Genomic DNA, 19,909 nt, shown 5'->3' with positions numbered 1-19,909 from the left:
CATTTGAATCGATAGTCCTTCATTTAGTGTTAAATAAATTAGTGAAGATATATCATAAAATGTAATTATTTAATTAAATACTTCTAAAAAAGAGACACGAATTCGTGATCATCTTCCTTTGCACATAGTTCACTATCAAAATTTTAAATAATCGTTTATATGCAGTGTGTGTATATATATATATATATATACAAATAATTAATAAATTTAAAATTTACTGATAAATATTTTGAAATAATACATCCTAAAAAATGTACTATAAGGTTAATTAATTTTAATTTGTGTGGGTCTGTCTATTGAGTAATGAGTAGGTCTTTGGTGAGATGGTCTCACGAATCTTTATCTGTGAGACGGGTCAAATCCATCGATATCCAGAATGAAAAGTAATACTCTTAACATAAAAAGTAAATTTTTTTGATAGATAACCCAAATAAGAGATTCGTCTCACAAAATATGACATGTGAGGCCGTCTCACACAAATTTTTACCTTGATTAAGTTACGGTTATATTTATAAATACAAAAAATGAGGAGAAACTATTTAGAAGCGGAAGTATTTAAAGTGAGAAGGGAGGGATTCATACAATCCAATGGGTTTTATGTGAAAGGAAATGGGCGGAAGAGAGGGTGGCGCGTCGTGGGATTTCAAGAGAGCCGCCAAGAAAATCTTTGTGCAGACGTGTGGCTCTCTTTGCTACGGACAGCAACAATCCAATGCTGTTCGCACCTCCGCTGTATGTATTTTCTCTATCTAATACACACGGTAGAAGGTGCTATGATGATTGGTTTGACAAAGAATGGTCTCTTTGATACTTACTATCCATGTTTAGTTTGATTTTTTGTGTGTGCACACAAATATGTTCGTTTTAAAGTTTTTGTGATTCGCCGAATGAATCATGCTTTTCACCAGGAAAATCGAGAGGGAAATATTTCTTGCAAGAGAATATCATCGGAGATCACTGGAAAAAGCGATGCAAGCACTACTTCCAATAAGGTGTCTTTTTTGTCATCTTTAATGTTGTACTGTTTGATTCTTGATGCATCTATTTCAACCTATGGTTAAATCTTGTGTTGCTGGAGAATCTTGATTCTGTCTGTCATGATTATTGTCTTTTATTGTTTGGTACATCTAACTTTTTGATTCCACGTGGCCCTTTTCAATTCTTGCAGAACTTGTGCTCAATATGTCTCGATCCCTTAAATTACAGCTCAGACCAAGCAATATTTACGGCGCAATGCTCCCATGCCTTCCATTTTTCTTGCATCTCCTCAAATGTTCGCCATGGTAGTGTCACTTGCCCCATCTGCCGTGCTCGATGGACGCAGCTACCTCGCAACCTCAATGCCAGTTGGTCCATCCAGGACAATCAGACCGATCCCGTTTTACAGATTCTTGATGAATATATTGCCAATTCTCGGGAGCACAGGCGGTCCTTTCTTCTGCAATCTTCTCATTATGACGATGTCGATCCAGTCTACCCTGACCACACAAGTGATCAACCCCGTCTTGAAATTATCTCTACCCCATCCTATTCTGGATTATTGCTCGCACCAAATTCTTGAATCGTCTTCAATTCGTGCCTCTACATTGTGGGATAACATCAAACCATTTATCTAGCCCCGCATCACGATTTCCAAAATATTCCCCAAGAAACAAAGCTTATCTTCTGGTAAGATTAGCCCATCAACCTGCAGCTGATTTGGTCTTGGTGACAACCCCAAATGGACCACATCTGAGACCTGTGAAGTAATCTATGGCGTGCTTGTATCCTTATTGCATCCCATCGATCATTTAGCCATTAAGACTTGCGCTAACGCCACATCTCCAGTTTTTTCCCTTCATCCTTTGTCTTTACACGGGAATTAGCCTCATTAAAGTCATTGATCGCCTACTCTATATCTGGCAAAATTCATCCAATGAAAGGGCTAAAGAAAGGAGTAAAGATACTCAGAGACCGAATCCACAAGAACACACAATTCAGTCAATGATCCTACCACAATTTGACACCAAAATACCGGTTCATGTTTTCCATGTGGGCTTTGGATTACAAGCTTCAAATAGGTCTGTCATGCATGAGTTTGAAGAATTTCTCGCAATATTACTACTCAAAGGTGCTATCCAAGTAGTCCGTTGACGATAAGAAAAGCTCGAGAAATTGTTAGGGTATGAGAACTCAGAGGGTATGAAGAGAGGAATTAATGTTCCGCCGAATCCAGATGACTCGGGGGATGTAGATGGGGTATATAGCTACATAGATGGTGAAGAAGGTGAATGCATTAGAATGGGTGAAATTTTATATCTCACGGCAGAGAAAATAGGTAGCACCACAGAAGGAAGGATTAGCGGTACTATAAAGAGTTGGGATTACCGTAATACTTCATGTCTAGAAAGAAGATCGGCCCAGCATTTGCGTGTCAATAGGCTGTAGATTATTTTGCATAACATTCCCAACGATTTTAGTGCTTTTACTATATTATTACAGTGTTATTGTCGCTTTTTTGTCGTGGTTTGGAAAGCATAGAGAGTTTCACTTATCGGGTAATATTGGCAATCATGCACCTTAAGGTATGATTCCTACTGCTACATACCTTTGACCAAATATAGCTTAAAGACAGCATTTATCGCTACAGTGTAAATGATATGTTTTCTTGGTTTGCTCTTTCTCATTCGATGTCGATTTAGAGGAACCTATGAACAGAGCTTCACCAACGATCCTAACTTACTTGAAATTGAATTTTGTGCTCTGCCAGCTGAACAAAGAAAAGAAATAAAATTATAAGTTTCAACTAGTGCCACGCAATTGAATTCGAATTGATGCTACAAGGGGCAAAGGAGTTTTCGAACGAGTAGAAATTTTTGGAAACAATGAGAAAGGTAGAATGAGACAATTGGATCATACAAATGGGATCACATTGGAATACTAGGGAGGCTAGGAAAGCCGAAACGGATATACGACTCATAATATCTGAAAGTTCACCTCCTTTAAGGAGAGAATTTCTAAATCTTAATGTGCTAACAAGTATGGAGCTCCTATAAGATTCTAAGACCGAATCAGGCGTGTAATTTCGGAATCTAACATACAAAATGGCAAATGTGATGCCAGTAACATGCACCATAATGAACTACATGCTGGTACCTGAGACTTTTTCAATCTGAGTGTCTTTATCCCAAAGAATTGTCAATATGCTCGTTAATCAAGAACAGTGAATGCTGCGGCGGCGGCTGGTAAGAAGGGCTGAAGCTTGACCTTAGTACCGAACGGGAAAGAATGGTTCCTAGCTCAGAAAATGCTAAAGCAAGGCTCATCCATTGCTTTTTCCCTGATCTTTCACTCGGGCTCTCAACTGGAGAAGTCACAGGACAAGTGGAACCTGGGGTTAGAGGCTCACGATTGGACAATGATTCATCGACAGAGAGGCTCTTAGCTGGAGAACTTTCTTTGACAGCCTTGTTCAGAAGCGGTGACTCAGATATTGGAGCAGGAGTTGGCGGGTCAGTTAAAATTTTATTATCAGAACCTGGGCAATTGTTTCTTGTTCCAGAAGCAGCAACAACAGAGTCCGGCATATCGGTAAAAACTCCACCGAGGCGTTGTTCCTCAATTATCTTCTCTATGTACTTTCCTCGGGCTTCTATCCGTTGCTGTAACTGTCTTTGCACTTGCATAAGTCATTAACACTCTGATATGAAGACACTACTTTCACTTGTCTATAGATGCAAAAGAAACTTCTGGGAGCTTTACAAATGGCATCATCTCCCCTTAAAAAAAAAATAGGTAGCAAGCGTCTGAGAGGATGCAAAGAGGGAAACCAAAAACTAAAAGAACCAACTCTGGATTGTGGAAGAAGATCAGAGAGACAAAGATCTTATACTTCAATGTATTTCAGGCTAATATGTAGCAATATTAGTCTAAGCAAGTGGCAGAACTCAAAAATTTAAAGAATTTCAAATATATCTTTGCTCTTAGATAACCAGGGCATTACAAATCCAAATGATGAAGTGGAAAGAAAATTTTTGGTCCTCTTAAGTTACGCATCTCTAAAGAATAATTTCCTCTTAGATAACTGAAGCAAATGGAGGATACCACTTAGAATTTAAGGATATCTTGTTGATGTATCTGCTAAAGACAACGAAATACCTCCAGCTACTCATGCAGTCGCGTTTGTACCTCCATCTGCAGCTTTAGCGCTTCGTTTATTTGTATTCCACTACAAGAAAAACATTATCCATGGATCAAATGGCGGATGGAGACAATAGTATGAGAAACTGGAGTTATCACATCATCATGGAGAGAGAATCAGAAACAGTTAGTTACAAATGAAAATCAGAATGAAAAAGGAAATATCCAGCAAATAGGTTGCTCAATGAGGTAAATAAACTATAGAACCGTCATCCACAACATAATTTGAGGAAAGAGTAACGAAAATGAGGAGGATCCACTCACGATGAACCATCCAAGATGGACAGCGCATCTCCAGGTTCTTTCTTCTCAACTTTTTTCCCTTCTAACATAAATGAACACGGAATACAATAGTAAGAAAACGGGCAAGTGAGGGGACAATGACAATCTTAAAAAATCAGTCTAGTTTATATACAGTACAATAAAAATGTGATAACCAACCATCAGATGAAGAATGTGGAAGGTATTTGGCAAGCCGTGTTAGAGTATTGATTATATTTTAATATAAATGAATCGTAATTCGATCTTGAAACTTATTTGTAAACATTTTGTATTCTAAATTCGTTCCCAGTCGATTCATCCGCCTAAAAATAAAGATAAAGATCGCTTGAGTTTGAGACTAGTATCTGTGATGTTGTGTACCGTGTTTCATGGTAAAGGGCATAGAGATGTCCAATCATGCAGATGGTAATCATATGATGATTGTACCAAACAACCCTCACTCAAACTTTCCAAGTGGTTATCATTCATCGAAAGGAAAAATCTGTGGTTGTGATTGTGCACTATTAGCCCTTACGATCCGGGACAAAGATTGTGCTTTGACTCGTTTACCGGCTCCACGAGGGTCACAAGGTGGCGAGGTTGGGTGCAGTTGTGACATGTGTAGGAGCCAGTGCATTTTAGTCGGGGATTCACCGCTCACCTACGGGTGTGGATATCCTATGTGATCTAACGAAATAGTAGTGCATGAAATCCCTGGCCAGAGTGTAAGATGTACATTAGGGACAATGGTTCTCTTGTTGTACACGCGATGACACTATGAATATTTCATAAAGGTATCACATAGCTATCGAATTTAATATGCAACCCTCGATGAACTAATTGTTGCATATTCGATCGGGATATATGAGATAAAGGGACCGTACGGTATGTTAATCATATCTGATTGGTTCTTGCATGCACTATCAGTGATACCTAGGGAATCATGTGGCGATGCTACTAGACGCTATTACCATGATTCGATGGGTTTTATCATAAATTGATTTCTGGCATTTCATGATCAAATGTTGATGCATGGAATAAGACAAATTAGGGTAAGCCCGAATAATGAAAAATGTCTTGAGTCACAAAGAGTTGTGAATCCACGATTAACTGTATCCCTGAACCATTGAGGGTCATACAAACATTGAATTAATTGTTCTAGTTGAAAGAATAAATTCAAGGAGTTGAATTTATATAAAATTACGAGACGGTAAATTAAAAGAGTTGAATTTATAATAATTAAAATTTCGAGAGAATAAATTCGACGAGTTAAATTTATAAAATTTGAGAATTTAAATTATTAAATGCAAAGGTTAAGTTTATTAAAGATTAAATTAAATGAAAATAGGGTATGCATAATGGGCTTATAGGAGTACAAGTCAAACATGCTAAATAATTAAAATTTTAACGGACTTTAATTAATTAGACTAATTGGACTAAAAATTGGTTTGGCTATTATTTAGGGTTTTAAAAAAGTATCTCACGCGAAGGGGCATGAAACGTCCCCTACTTAAATTTTTTTTTTATAAATCATAAACTCAAAAAGTACTAATTTAAAAATAACTTAACATTTCCATAAGTCATAATGATTTAACATTTGAAATCTCAAGTGCATAAAACCCTAAATCATCAGGTAACCAAAAATCATATATCGACCTTAAAAAGATCAACTAACATCAAAATAAAGCATAAAAATCTCTACTAAATTCTTTAACAATAATCTTTTAAATCTTTTATCTATCAAACTAGTGCAGGAAAATAAATGTCCATCGAGGGTGTACTGCCGCACTCGATCCACTCAAGCGTCTGCGCCTCCTTATATCATCAAATCCTGCAACATTCAAACCTAGTGAGTCTAATGACTCAGCACGTTCTAAACATGAGTAGCAAGTAATACATATACAATCACATGTAGTAAAAATCATACTATTATTTAAAATAGCTTTTATGCATAAATAAATCGTAAATCGTAAAATCATTTAATCGTAAAGCTTTCAATTTTTTATCATTTTGGACGAAGTTTGATCCTTGAAAGTGACTAGCATTTTATCCTCTGGTCTACTGATCAGTCTTCAGTTCTACGTGGCCCATGGGAAGGGCACTAGGCACCGCCATGGAATACGATCGTCGGGCTCCTTCTGGGGTCTTTTCCGTAAACGAGCTCCCTCTGGGGCCTTCTACTTCACGACATTCCCATAACATTGTAAGTTCGCCGTTCTTTCTTAAAACGGATCCCCCACATATTATCTATCCTTTGTCACATTCAATTCACATCCCTCAAAATATTTTTTTCTTTTTCCTTTTCAAAGCATAAAATATCATGACTTTTCAAAAATGACATTTTAACAATAAAAATTGCACAGTTTTACCATAAAGCATAAAATTTCATATTTTCATCAGTATACATTTTAAAATATCATTTAGCATGTGTTATGATTTTTCGGGGCGCTGCCAAGCCATTCATACTACCCGGGACCCAAAATGATCATTTTACCCTTGGACCCTAAAATTCCCGATTTTGACTTTTTCTTACTTTTGTTGACCCGAGCCTATCCCAAATAATAATATAAGCTTAAATTTTTCCTCTAGTATTTTTCTTAGAGGTAAACCTGAGTCTTTCGATTTAATAACTTAATGAACTAAACCATGAAGCGTTTTTAACCCGATTAAATTCAAAACTTAATATTTTCTTCCCAAATTTTAATCCTAAACTTTTCATCCTTAAACTTAACATGACACCTTAAAATACACCCATAAACATTTCTTAGACGTAAAATTAAGCTCCTCAACTAATTTCTCAATTCGTTTCAAAACTCAACCGTACGCCTCGGTTTTAACCCGAATCGACTCAAAACTTAACCAAACTTTACTAAAGTTGAACCATAGATTATTAACAACTAACCATACCTTATGCAATCCAAATCAAACCATTTAAGACCATCGGAGTAGCTTAGAATGCCTATTGAATTTTCTGCACATTTGATCAAAACCTAGCCCAAGCCAACTTTCAATCCATCGAGCCTAGCCCTTAACCATCATTTCCAGACCCTATGTATCCATCGTAGGGCCTATATTGAACCCTTAGAACTCTACTGGACCAGCCTCTACATCCCTAGCACTTGCAACCTTAAACCCGCGCCCCTACAAGCCTTAGGCGACCCAAAGTGCACGCTCCTTCCCTAGCCCTTGTACCAGCCTTCCCTTAGCCTATCTAGGACCATGACTAGATCCCCTTTTGACCTCTGGACACTCCCAAACAGCAGCCACACTCTTCAAGGACACCCAAACCGAAACCATAGTCCTCTACAACCCAATTTTCGTTCAACCCTCTTACCCTCTTTTCCAGCCCTTAGCTTTGCATCTATGGACTCTTAAACATGTTAAAAAAAGTCTCTTCCCATAACCATATCATAGCAGCCCCTTTGTGCATCATAATCATGATTTTAGAAGCATGAAAACTCAAGTTTTATCATGTATATTTCATAAAAAGCGAAAATAAAAGGAGGATTTCATATTTTTCATACAAACATGATTAAACACACCTAATATGATTTGAATGATGCAAAAAGAAGGTTTAGAAACGAGCATTTGCGTTTAAAATGCTCGAAATACGAATATCGAAATGGTGGAAGTCGGTGACGAATGGAAGACGATTTCTATTTTTTCTACCCTTTTTTTGTCAAAATCCCACCAAAAACACACCTTGGGATGCAAGGGAGTCGAGTGATCGTTGTTGGAAGGAAAAACGAGGAAGAAAGTCGAAGAACAAAGGAGAAAAAAAATCGAAAATTTTCTTGCCTTCCTTCCCTTCCTCGGCCACTGGTTTCTTCCAAATTTTTACGTAACTTAGTGTATGTTTCGGTGTGTTTGTATGTGTAGGTGTTTAGGTGTGTGTATGTGTGTGTTTAGGTTTAAATAAATAAATAAATAATAAAAAGGATTTTTAACTTTTAAATTAATGAGCTTAATCAAAACTAGTTTTTTAAATTAATAAATTAGGTTCATTAAAATTAATAAAATCATTAAGCTTAAATTAAAAGATTTAAAATATATATTTCCAAAAATCCCCTTATAAAATACATAAAATTCCTTGGTCCCATCAATTAATTTAAACTTGTCCTTAAAATTTCAATAATTCTTAAAATATTAAAAATAAATACTTTTTTAAGTAAAAATAAAAATTTAGCTTTTAAATCTTTAACACCTTAATCGTCTCCGATCTTCCATTCTCACCAACCACCGATATTCGTCTAAAAATCTTTAAATTATGAAATCAAATAAAATTACACAATTAATCATTTATTTACTCAAAATATATCATTCATGCATCCAAAACCATTTAATTAAAATAATTTAACAATTTAATAATTTTCATGCATGCGGTTTACGTGGACTGATTTTTGGACGTTACAAATCCTCCCCCCGTAAATAAAATTTCGTCCTCAAAATTTGTCTAGTCCTGATTATTGAAAAAATTAGGCTACCTCATTTACTTCATACTTAATCTGAATGGCTTAAATTTTGCATTCTATCACGATTTCGCTACGTACTCTGATTTGACATCTTTCATTTTTATCAGTTTATACCAAACTTCTTGATCTCAAGGAAATAAAAATCTTAACTAACTCTACATCCTCCATCCATTATAAATTCTAAACTACCTTAAGTTATTTTATCTTCTCAAAGATTAATTAATTGTTAACTTTACCTTAAGTAATCCTGATCATATAATTTAATTCCCCAAAATATATTCCTATTGTCAAACCCAATTTTGATCCTTAGTCATCATATAGTATCCATGATTATAAAACACCTTAATGACTGATACTTACTAAAACATCATTCATGTATATGCCAAACATATTTTCCTTAATACCATCATCAATATACATTTGTTTTCTTAAATCCCAAGCATTACAAGTACTTAAACAGTTTAAGCATATCGAGTCACCACTTCCTACACAGTATGACGTTTGAAACATGCAGTCATAAATCACCAAGTTCAATTCGCCTCAACTTAGTCTTAGGTAGTGCAAAACTTGAGATACGCAAAACCAAATTCTCCTCACGTCTCCGAAGCATAACTGTACACGCCGTCCAAACCACGTAACCAACATGCATTTAATTAATTTTAAAATACGACTAACCTCCAAATTCGTGTATCATAAAAGCATTTAAAGTTCAGCATATAAAATTTTAGAGCAGTAAAACTCACCGACTTGAGGCGTTACTTCTTGAGTTTCTCGGAGTGGCAGTAACACAACCTTTTGGAGATCATTGGCTCTGATACCAAATGAAATGTCTTATACTTAATTTTTTTTTATACATCATAAACTCGAAAATTACTAATTTAAAATAAATTAACATTTCCATAAGTCATAATGATTTAACATTTGAAATCTCAAGTGCATAAAATAAAACCCTAAATCATCAGTTAACCAAAAATCATACATTGATCTTTAAAAAGATCAACTAACATCAAAATAAAGCATAAAAATCTCTACTAAATTCTTTAACAATAATCTTTTAAATCTTTTATCTATCAAGATTGTGCGAAAAATGAATGTCCCTCGAGAGTGTACTGCCGCACTCCATCTACTCAAGCGTCAGCGCCTCCTTATATCATCAAATCCTGCAACATTCAAACCTAATGAGTCTAATGACTCATCACGTTCTAAATATGAGTAGCAAGTAATACATATACAATCACATACATTAAAAATCATACTTTTATTTAAAATAGCTTTTATGCATAAATAAATCGTAAATCGTAAAATCATTTAATCGTAAAGCTTTTCAATCATTTATCATTTTGGGTAAAGTTTGATCCTTGAAAGTGACAAGCATTTTATTCTCTGGTCGACTGATCAGTCTTCAGCTCCACATGGCCTAGGGGATGGGCACTAGGCACCGTCATGTAAATATGATCGTAGGGCTCCCTCTGGGGCCTTTTCCCGTAAACGGGCTCCCTCCTTTCACGACATCCTCATAAAATTGTAAGTTCATTGTTCTTTTTTAAATAAGATCCCCCACATATCCTATATCCTTTGTCACATGTAATTCACATCCCTCAAAATATTTTTTTCTTTTTCCTTTTCAAAGCATAAAATATCACGACTTTCCAAAAATAGCATTTTAATAGTAAAAATTGCACAGTTTTACCGTAAACCATAAAATTCCATATTTTCATCATAAATATTTTAAAATATCATTTAGCATGTGTTATGATTTTCGGGGCACTATCAAGCTATTCGTACTACCCGAGACGTAAAATGACCATTTTACCCTTGGACCCTAAAATTCTCGATTTTTTCTTACTTTTATTGACTCGAGCCTATTCCAAATAATCATATAATATTAAATTTTTCCTTCTAGTATGACATATGTTTTTCATGTCTTTTTCCTGGTCTAATATGTCCTATAACATTCATGTTAGACTCACTATATTTAGATAACGCAGATGAGAACTAAGAAGTTAAAAATTTAAATTATGGTCGTAAGGATGAGCAGTCGAGGGGGCCAGAGGATTGCATGAAACGATTGTCCGAGAACATTATGTCCAGCATGTCAATTAAATTTATGCAGTTTGGCTACGTCATGCATATTTTATTGGAATTCATATTTTAATACATTAGCTTTAGGATTGAATATTTTATGATTTCAAGTTTTGCTAGCACAAAAAAGTTTTTCCACTCACATATAAGAATCGTGTGATAGTCGAATTTTACCTTTCTTTTGTCCAAAGAGATTTTATACAATTTTTTGTTCATGTGATTTTTGAGGCATTTGGATGTGTTGCATAAATTAAATTTAATACATGATATATTACCCTTAGGAGCACCACGCATGTTTTTTTACTAAAAATATTACATTTTTAATTTGGAGGACACGTGCGGATGAATCGTGGAAATTATTAATGGGTTTAATTTTTGTCAATATTTAATGGTTTGTTAGTATCAAAATTATGTGAATAAATTGCATTTTCAAGTAGGAATAGGACCGTTATCTGTCGAGCACGGTGAACATTTTGCAACGGCTAGTTTCTCCATCAGTTCTCTTTTGTTATCTCTGTTTGTGACAAAGTTCCCAATTATGGTTTTCTGATTTTGTTCGGAGGATTTGAAGTTTTAATCCTCGACCATAATTGGATAGATAATCTTTTTTCTTCTGAATTTGGGTTAGATGGCTGACCGTGTCCACGTAACGGCGACGGATTTGATTGGGGAGCCGCCGGCTCCGCCCCCAACCCAACGGCGTCCAAGAGTGAGGGAAGTCAGTTCTCGCTTCATGTCTCCTCTTGTGCAACCCAATTCATCCCCAAACCATCGCGATTACGCCCGCTCCAAATCCGTTCAGAGGCGGCGAACAGACGAGAACCACCACGTCCCAGTCTCAGAGACTAATCGTAGCTTGGATAAACCTTTAGGTTTCTGTGTTCTTACTGTCCAGAAAAGGCAACAGCCGCAACGAGTGAAGCAGCATTATAAGGAAAACGGCGAAGATCACCAGAATTCATATGTTAGGGTTCCGTCAAGACCTGACACGCCAATGGCCGTCGGCACCGATAGAATCGTTCAGTCTCGATATAGGCAAGTTTTTAACAGTCTCAATCGTTCGAATTCGTCAAATTGTAGCAGCAATGGATGTACGCCGGTTTCTGCGGCAGCTAGGCTATTGCAAGAGGCGACTTCTGATATGGAAAAGAAGCTTTCCAAGATATCAACGTCGAGGGATGATTCTGATTCATGTAGAGTTACTTTTTCAGATCGGAGCAGTTCTTCATGTCCAAACTCACCCCTCTGCTTGCCTATGAGTAAGCTGCGGAGTAATCCTGATACACGGTCTTCTATGCCAGATGTGGATAAATGGGCTGCAGAGAGGAATCCTAGTAATGCTGGCAAAATTCCGAGTGATTGTACGCGTTCCTTGAACTTTTCATCTTCTTCGAAGGCGGGCGGAGGTACTTCATTGCCCCCTCATCCTTCTTTCAGAATAAAGTCGGGGATTGATATCAGGAAAGGAAAAAATATACCCAATCATTTAGAAGATGTCCATTCTCTCAAGATGTTAAGTAACCATAATCTGCAATGGCGATTGGCAAATGCAAAAGCAGAGGCCGCCATTCATGCTCAACAACAGGAAGCTGAGGTTTATTGCAAACCCTCGTCCATATAATTCTTTGTAGGCAAAACTAAATCAGTTCATATACGTGATAAAAAAAAGTTGACTGCCATTCTTGCCCCTGCTTTGATTAAAAGTCAGTTTGGTTCCAGTTCATGTTCTTATGGGGCATGCTCCTCATGGCATATTCAGTTCAATCAATTTGATTTTGTTTATATACCATTTTTATCCCATCCTGTCACGACCCCTTATTTTGATAATCATACATAATTCCCTCCACAACATGGAAGTACTTGAAAATTTTAGATTCAATATTATTTTTGCTGATCAGTTATCTTCTTTTCCTTTTTCTTTTTCTTTTTTTTTTTTTTCAGAAACAACTCTGTTCACTTGGCTTTAAGATATCAGATCTTCGAGAAGATGTGCAAAGGAAACGCAATGAACTTGCAGCATTGAGAGTGATACAGACTTTGACTTCGATTGTTGAGGCTCAAGTAAGAACAAAATTAATAATTTCGGTTCTGTCATCTAATTGAACATTTAATTACATGTCATCAGCTCAACATTTTTTCTAGTGTCTTTTGTCATTTCATTCTTGTTTGCTTCTGGATAATAGCAATGTACATTGGTGATCGTGATTGACTTTCTTACATCCAGCAAATACAAAAAGCCACTATGTTGTCTTTCTTCTAACCGACTGATTCATTTTAAACTGCATTACAAAGAGTTTCATTAAAATATTTACATGTACCTGTAATCCTAATTTAGATGCCATATCTTGATGAATGGTCTACAATGGAAGAAGATTACACCGCTTCTCTGTCAGGCATAACAGATGCATTGCTCAGTTCATCTGCCAGACTTCCAGTCAGTGGCGAAGTGCGGGTGAGAGCTAGTTTTCACTACACTATTTATCTTTGTTTCTTGGTGCTTTATGTGATAGACTGAGCTATGAAGTAATCTTTTTTCAGGCTGATATTGAAGAGCTACAGAATGCTATGAGTTCGGCTTATAAAGTTATTGAGTCGACAGGTTCTCGTATTCAGAGATTTATGGAAAAAGTAAGATATGTGCATCCTTTAAGTAATTTAACTGATGCTATTAGATTATCTAATCTTGTATCTAAATTGAGTGCATAATGTTCCTGTTGTTGAGGTTAGGCTAAATATTTTGGTGGAAAAGTAAATAGCATAAGGCTAAATATGTTTTAAAAAAGGACAATATGTTGTGTATTACTATGAGATTTTGAAATCAAGACCCTTTCTCACACAGGCTGAAGAAATGGATGGCTCAATTTCAGAATTAGCCAGGATGGTTGGCGGAGAAAGAGTTCATATTGAAGAGTGTGGAGATCTGCTAGCCAAAACTCGTAAATCACAGGTATGTGTATTCTTAAAGTTGTATTAGGCTTTGCTTAGTAGTTGAAGAAACTCTAAGGCTCGGGAAAGCTAAATGACAGCTGGTAAAACTCTAATGTTGTGTTTGGATCAGATGAATGATGAAATATTTGAAGGAATGATTTGAAAAGACTCCATGTTGCGGTGTTGATTTACTCAAACAAACTAATAGATCTGTAATCAATCCATTTCATCAAGAAATTCATTTTTGCAGGTGGAAGAGTGCAGCCTGAGGGGAAGTTTAATACAACTCCATCAGTCAATGAAAGCTCGATAATATCTAAATCATGGCGTAGCCAGCCTCCCACAAGGTCTGGAAGTTATGAGTTAATTATACTCTTGATTAAAAAATTTCATCAAGAAAATATTTTGGTCACCTTTTCCCCTTTTGTGTATACCCCCATAACTTGATGTATTTTTTTTAGCAGAAGTATGAAATAAATTATTTTGTACCCATGCTAATTCATAAATAAAAAAACATGTGCCTCTGTTGTTCATTCTTTCATAGCATCGACCATTTCTCGCTTTAGAATGAGGAGAGGACCGAGCTTTTGTACATCGTAGGTCTACTTTTTTATTAAAAAAAAAAAATTCTCCTTTAAACATGTAAAGAATGCTGATTTTCAAAACTAAATTTGACATATTGTAATTGATCTGGATTTTGTATAATCAGTCACAGTCACAAACACGATAGTCCCACAATTAAAATTAAAAGGATACTGATATTCCCGTGTAGCCGACCTGCTCGATCCGGCCTGAGCACTTATTACCCGAGCTCATTTACAGAAACGATAGAAATAATGGACCTATGATTGATACAATTAGGTCCAGAGCCTGGGCCAGAATCTTGCCTCGACTCCAAACTACTCTCTACTCGTCCATAAGTTGATCAGGCCCGAGCAGCTGAGCTATATGATACATTTTATCGAGCCAAGTCCCAAATAAGCATGGCGGTGAATACACAGTCCTATTAATGACAAATACCGGGTCAAGTCTCATACAAGGTAAAAACTTCAATGATATCAAGAAACAATTAAAATTCATAATCTAAGATAAGGTCATATCATTATAAATCTTTCTACAAATCAAGTGTTTAAACATACTTGTCTCACTAAGAGTTCCTCTTCTACAAGGTATCTAGTTCCTCCCAACTCTATAAATACTAGGTATTTTTCACGATTTGCTACTTTCACTTATTAATATCACTAGTACTATTTTTATTGAACACTTAAATTATGTTTCAGTACTGACTTAAGCATCGGAGCCTACGCTGAAAACACTTCTGGCAGACATCCTCTAACTTCTTTTGGTCTGTGCATATCTAAGTTGAACTGTCGTCCGACTTGTGCTGAACCAGTTTGAAGTATTTGGTTCACCAACCGAACTCTCAGGTACATTTTTTGGTATCGTCAATTTGCGGCATATGTGGAAAATTGAAGAAACGAAGATAAGATGGTCAGAGGAAGAGGATGATGTGTGGGTCGTGGATGAGGCCGCGGAGTAAGCCAATAAAATCAAAACCATGAGAATCAAAATCATTATCAAGAGTATAATCCACACCATCTACTCCTCCAAGTTTAAACATCGCAGAACTGACCAAGTTGATTACAACTAATGTGGAACAAGTGTTGGATCAAAGACAAGGGGAAATCCACCCCCACCTCCTCCAAATCAGAACTCATATAAGGAAAATATGAATAGGTTGCGTGAAGATATATAACTTTGAAACGTTTACTACTCGTTTTCTTTAAAATAGAATAAACAATTTTTCTTTCTTTCTATTCTTAAAATACTTTCGGCCAAATATACTTTCTTACATATATATATATATATATATATATATATATATATATATATATATTTGCACCATTTAATATAAACTCACCGACTAATTATTTGTAAATACAAAACGCAGTGTGATAAGTCCAAATCTTATAGAGATTTTAGAGATTTGATTTTATAATATTTGCCCTTATCTAGAATTTTTGTCCTTAATTATGTGTTTATCATGATTAATTTTATAATGATTGTAGATTTGAATAAAAGAGGAAAAAAGCCTCATTTGGGAGATAAGATGATTTTACAAAATTTCAAAGGAAACAAAATACCAAAAGAGAGGAAATAAAATATTTTTATATTATATTCATTGATAATATTGAAGTTTTGGAAAAAATATATGTAGATCTTGACAAAAATAAAATATCACATTTGAAAATAAAATCTAGAATTTTATCTGCATTTGTTATCTTGACACATGGGCTTAAAAGATTTGAAGGATGAGGCCCATTGGGGAGAATAAAAGAAGGCGTGAAGGCAGAATAGAGGAGGGGCGCAAAAAAAGAGAAAAACCAGCGCAGAAGAGAGTAACAGGAGATGAGAGAAGACGAAGACGTGAACAGTGAGAGAAAATAAGAGAGATATAGGTGAGAGAAGAAAAGACAGGGAAGGAAGAGAACAGAACATAGCAGAAAGAGGAGGGCAAAGATGTGGAAGAAGTGAACAGCAGAGAAGGAAGAGAACAGAGGACTACGGGGAAGAAGTGAACAGAAGTCTACAATGAAGACATCAACAAGGAGGAAGACATAGATAAAAGCATTAGGAATTCCTCAACACACGTCACAAATCACTGAGAATTCCTTTCACTCATTCTTAACTTTATTTTCTTCTATGGACTTAAATATGTATTTTCACATTTGTTTTGAATTTATGGAATAATTCTCTTTAGACTATGACCACGATAGGGCCAAACAATACTTTATTTGATATTTGTTTTATTTTCATTGTATTATTTTTCTAGATTCTAATTATTGATTGATGTTAGTTTAATATTTCTTGTTAATATCCTGATCAACTATTTACATGTCTGTTGGTTAATCACGAATCGAAAGATGATTGATTAAATATAGCAACAAAGACGTCATCAACACATGGTTAAAATGACTAGAAATAGTATTCGATTTCAGTGTGCGGTTTTAGGTGAAAACTGAAATTCCACGAAGATTTAATGCATTTAGATCTAATTAAATTCAATTAAAAATAATTGGACTGTTAGATTTAAAGATGTTTATTAACTCGAGGAACCGTTTAATAAATAAATTTGGGGATTTCATCGTGATTGTCAAGAATTAAATAATTAATTGAATTTTAACACTTGTCAACATAGTAGAGTTTGGTACCGTTGTGTGTCTTAGTTATTTATTTGAATTTGAATCCCTCCTTGATCGTTGAATTCGTCGTTTTTAATTGCAATTATTTTATTTAATAATTTAGATTAATAATCCTTGTATCATCTTTTTATTTATGTTGTCTAGCTTAAGTTAAGTGATATAAATTCTAGTAATTAAATATGAGTCTCTGTGGGATCGATACTTGAACTCATCATCCATTTACTATAACTTGACCTAGTCCGCTTGCTAGATTTATTCCCAACCGAAATCGTCGTTCAAGTTTTTGGCGCCGTTGTCGGGGACTTATTTATTTAATATTTACATAAATTACTTATTTGAGACTAGACATTTTTTTCGGAAAAAAATATCATTTTTTTCTATTATTTATTTATTTTTATTTTATTGCTAGGTACTTCAAGATGGATCATCGGCGAGTATTCACGAATTTTGCCCAACAATACTCGGAACAATTTTATGCTGCTTGGGGGAGATTCAATGATTTGGCAAACAAATATCGGTATCATGATTTGTCAAACTATACTCGTATTCGAATTTTATATATTGGTTTGGATGAGTCAACAAGAAGTTGGGTAAATTATGGAGCTTTGGCAAGTGGTAGTCACTTATTTAATAGAGATTACAACATTGCGATGCACTTGTTAGATGATATGACAGATTTCGACTACCACTGGCATTGCGATCCTTCACTGCAGGGTTGGAGTCACCAATATCCTCCACAATTTTGCCCCAGTTTTGTAAACCAAGAATTTGAGCAACAAGAAGCGCGTAGTAAACATTTACATGAAACAATGGCCTAGTGGGAAGAGATGCTCAATGATTCAGCAGATATAAATAAGAAATATTTGGAAATTCACAACAATGCTTTGCGTTTCATAGATGAGCAAATTGAGCTTTTAGTGCAACCAGTTTCTGAAATCCGCCAAGAGAATGAAGCGATTTTTGCTGATCAATTAATGACCAATCAGGTATGGATGAATGATGACAACTCAAACAACCAAGGTTTGGAGAGTGATTCAAATAATGTAGAAACTTCACCTGAATCTGATCTTCCACAAGTATTTGAGTTGGAGGAAGAAGAATTCTTCGAGGAATTCCTATGGGAAGATGAGGCAGAAGTGAAGTTGGAGGATGTAGAAGAACACAAGTCGAACTATTGAACTCATATATGGTCTTAACATATATTTCCAGCAGATTCTTTATTTCCATCAACGCAAACTCAAGAATATTACATCCTCTACGAGCTTTATCATGGATTAAATTGTTCTTTCCCTAATAATCAGTTTTTGCCGAGTGTTGCTGGAGTGACGAGCTTACAGTATCACTATCATGCCAAGCTTGAGGGCACATATAATCAAGACTCATATGTAATATTGTATGATATTTACTATGGGCGGAAGCCGCTATTTGATGGATGCTTCTCCGTAGCCAAGCTATAGACAATGAATTTAGCGCTTGCTGGGAGACAACCCTGGAATATTGGAATGAAACAAGATGATTTAGATTCTGGTAAAACTAAACTGTTGAAATAAAAGATTTCCAGTACTGAGAAATTCTACCATCTCCATGTAGCACTCAATGGAATTTAAAGCAACACTGTCAAGGAAGTGTTCTCTTACTATTCTATATCCAAGTTTTATATTCTTTTTAAATGACATGACACTGAGGACAATGTAAATAAAAATGTGTGGGGGGAATTTGTGTTTGGTTTTTCACGTCACAACACTTAGATGTGCTTAAATGTTTAATCCTTGAGCATGAAAATTTTTCTGATTATTATTTGATAAACTGCACTTGTGATTACATAACATACTAATTGATTTTCTAGATTTTTCATTACTCAAGAGATTGAATCACACCTAGAACTGATTGAGATGAGCTGTAGTTGTAGCCGAAGGATTTGAGCACAAACTAGTTTTGTATCATATTTTGAGACATTATCTATGCACTTTATGTCATACTTATATGAATTAATTGTGAATTGGCAAGATGTGAGCTTATAAAAAAAATTGAAAAAAGAAAGAAAGAAAAGAAACAATCTAGAACTAATTATCCTTCGAGGCGAACGAAGGAGAATGACTTAGGGATGATTTAGGCGATCTTTGGACCGTTTGAGCCTTTCAAGCCTACCCAATGCATCATTTATATCCCTAATATCCCATTTTGCGCCTATAAAAATCGAATGGAGTGTGTCAAAGACATACAAGTAGCCCCCATTCGTATTCCTTCAAAATCCCACATCAACTACCCAATTTTAGCTCATACACTATTCTTCTACCTTAATTTTGAGATAAATAACCCCTTTAGCGCTTTAAAATTTTCAATAACTCTCATGTGTTGATAATTGATAAAAAAAATTGGATGAGTTTGAAAAAAATCATGAAGAATGAGAAAGGAGTTGATGAAAATATATATATAATTATAAAAGAAAAGGAGGATGAATGAATGTTGTATGATGCGGTGATTGAAAAAAATAAAATAGAATGTTGTTTAAGAATGAAAAAAAACTGGAGGAAGAAAAAAAATATGGGAGAATATGAATGAAAGTAGAAGGAAGATAAAAAAGTTAGATGGCTGAATGATGAAATTCAATAAGGGGGGAAGATAAGAGATGAATGAGTGCGCTGTATGACTAAAATTGTTTATTTTCTCTCATTTTGAATCTCCCTACCTTTATTGTAGCCGTGAGTCATGGCCTAACATTATAAGCTTGAAAAGACCTATTGACCGGGTCATATTCCTGCAACATTTAGTGGAGAAATGTAT

General features: G+C 35.4%; 2 protein-coding genes across 3 annotated transcripts; both read left to right on the top strand.

Annotated features, from left to right (window-relative positions):
* Window positions 1-580: 580 nt before the first annotated feature.
* LOC142537944 (E3 ubiquitin-protein ligase WAV3-like) lies at window positions 581-2,603 on the top strand. 2 transcript variants are annotated; one of them, XR_012818611.1, is made up of 4 exons: window positions 581-732; window positions 909-992; window positions 1,169-2,199; window positions 2,255-2,603. XR_012818611.1 is itself a non-coding variant. In XM_075643401.1 (3 exons), exons 1-3 carry the CDS (start codon window positions 610-612, stop codon window positions 1,559-1,561), a joined length of 600 nt encoding a protein of 199 aa, XP_075499516.1. In that variant the 5' UTR covers window positions 581-609; the 3' UTR covers window positions 1,562-2,603. The 2 variants fall into 2 exon arrangements, 1 of the variants encoding a protein (XP_075499516.1); XM_075643401.1 differs by having other exon boundaries at window positions 1,169-2,603.
* An 8,830-nt stretch (window positions 2,604-11,433) lies between these two features.
* LOC142537943 (protein ENDOSPERM DEFECTIVE 1-like) lies at window positions 11,434-14,412 on the top strand. The gene is made up of 6 exons (XM_075643400.1): window positions 11,434-12,588; window positions 12,936-13,055; window positions 13,330-13,446; window positions 13,533-13,622; window positions 13,834-13,941; window positions 14,173-14,412. The coding sequence occupies exons 1-6, from the start codon at window positions 11,623-11,625 to the stop codon at window positions 14,233-14,235; spliced, it is 1,464 nt and encodes a 487-aa protein (XP_075499515.1). The 5' UTR covers window positions 11,434-11,622; the 3' UTR covers window positions 14,236-14,412.
* Window positions 14,413-19,909: the final 5,497 nt, after the last annotated feature.

The sequence above is a fragment of the Primulina tabacum genome, chromosome 2 (genome assembly GCF_025594145.1).
Source record: "Primulina tabacum isolate GXHZ01 chromosome 2, ASM2559414v2, whole genome shotgun sequence".
In the NCBI taxonomy this organism is placed as follows: domain Eukaryota; kingdom Viridiplantae; phylum Streptophyta; class Magnoliopsida; order Lamiales; family Gesneriaceae; genus Primulina; species Primulina tabacum.
The sequence above is the reverse complement of the archived record's forward strand: the minus strand, read 5'-3'. Positions and strand labels throughout refer to the sequence as shown.

Coding starts and splice junctions, on each gene's coding strand:
- LOC142537944 (XM_075643401.1), top strand. CDS start 610: ATGGGCGGAAGAGAGGGTGGCGCGTCGTGGGATTTCAAGAGAGCCGCC. Junction 733..908: donor ATGCTGTTCGCACCTCCGCT/GTATGTATTTTC, acceptor GCTTTTCACCAG/GAAAATCGAGAGGGAAATAT. Junction 993..1,168: donor CAAGCACTACTTCCAATAAG/GTGTCTTTTTTG, acceptor CAATTCTTGCAG/AACTTGTGCTCAATATGTCT.
- LOC142537943 (XM_075643400.1), top strand. CDS start 11,623: ATGGCTGACCGTGTCCACGTAACGGCGACGGATTTGATTGGGGAGCCG. Junction 13,623..13,833: donor TTCAGAGATTTATGGAAAAA/GTAAGATATGTG, acceptor TTTCTCACACAG/GCTGAAGAAATGGATGGCTC. Junction 13,942..14,172: donor CCAAAACTCGTAAATCACAG/GTATGTGTATTC, acceptor TCATTTTTGCAG/GTGGAAGAGTGCAGCCTGAG.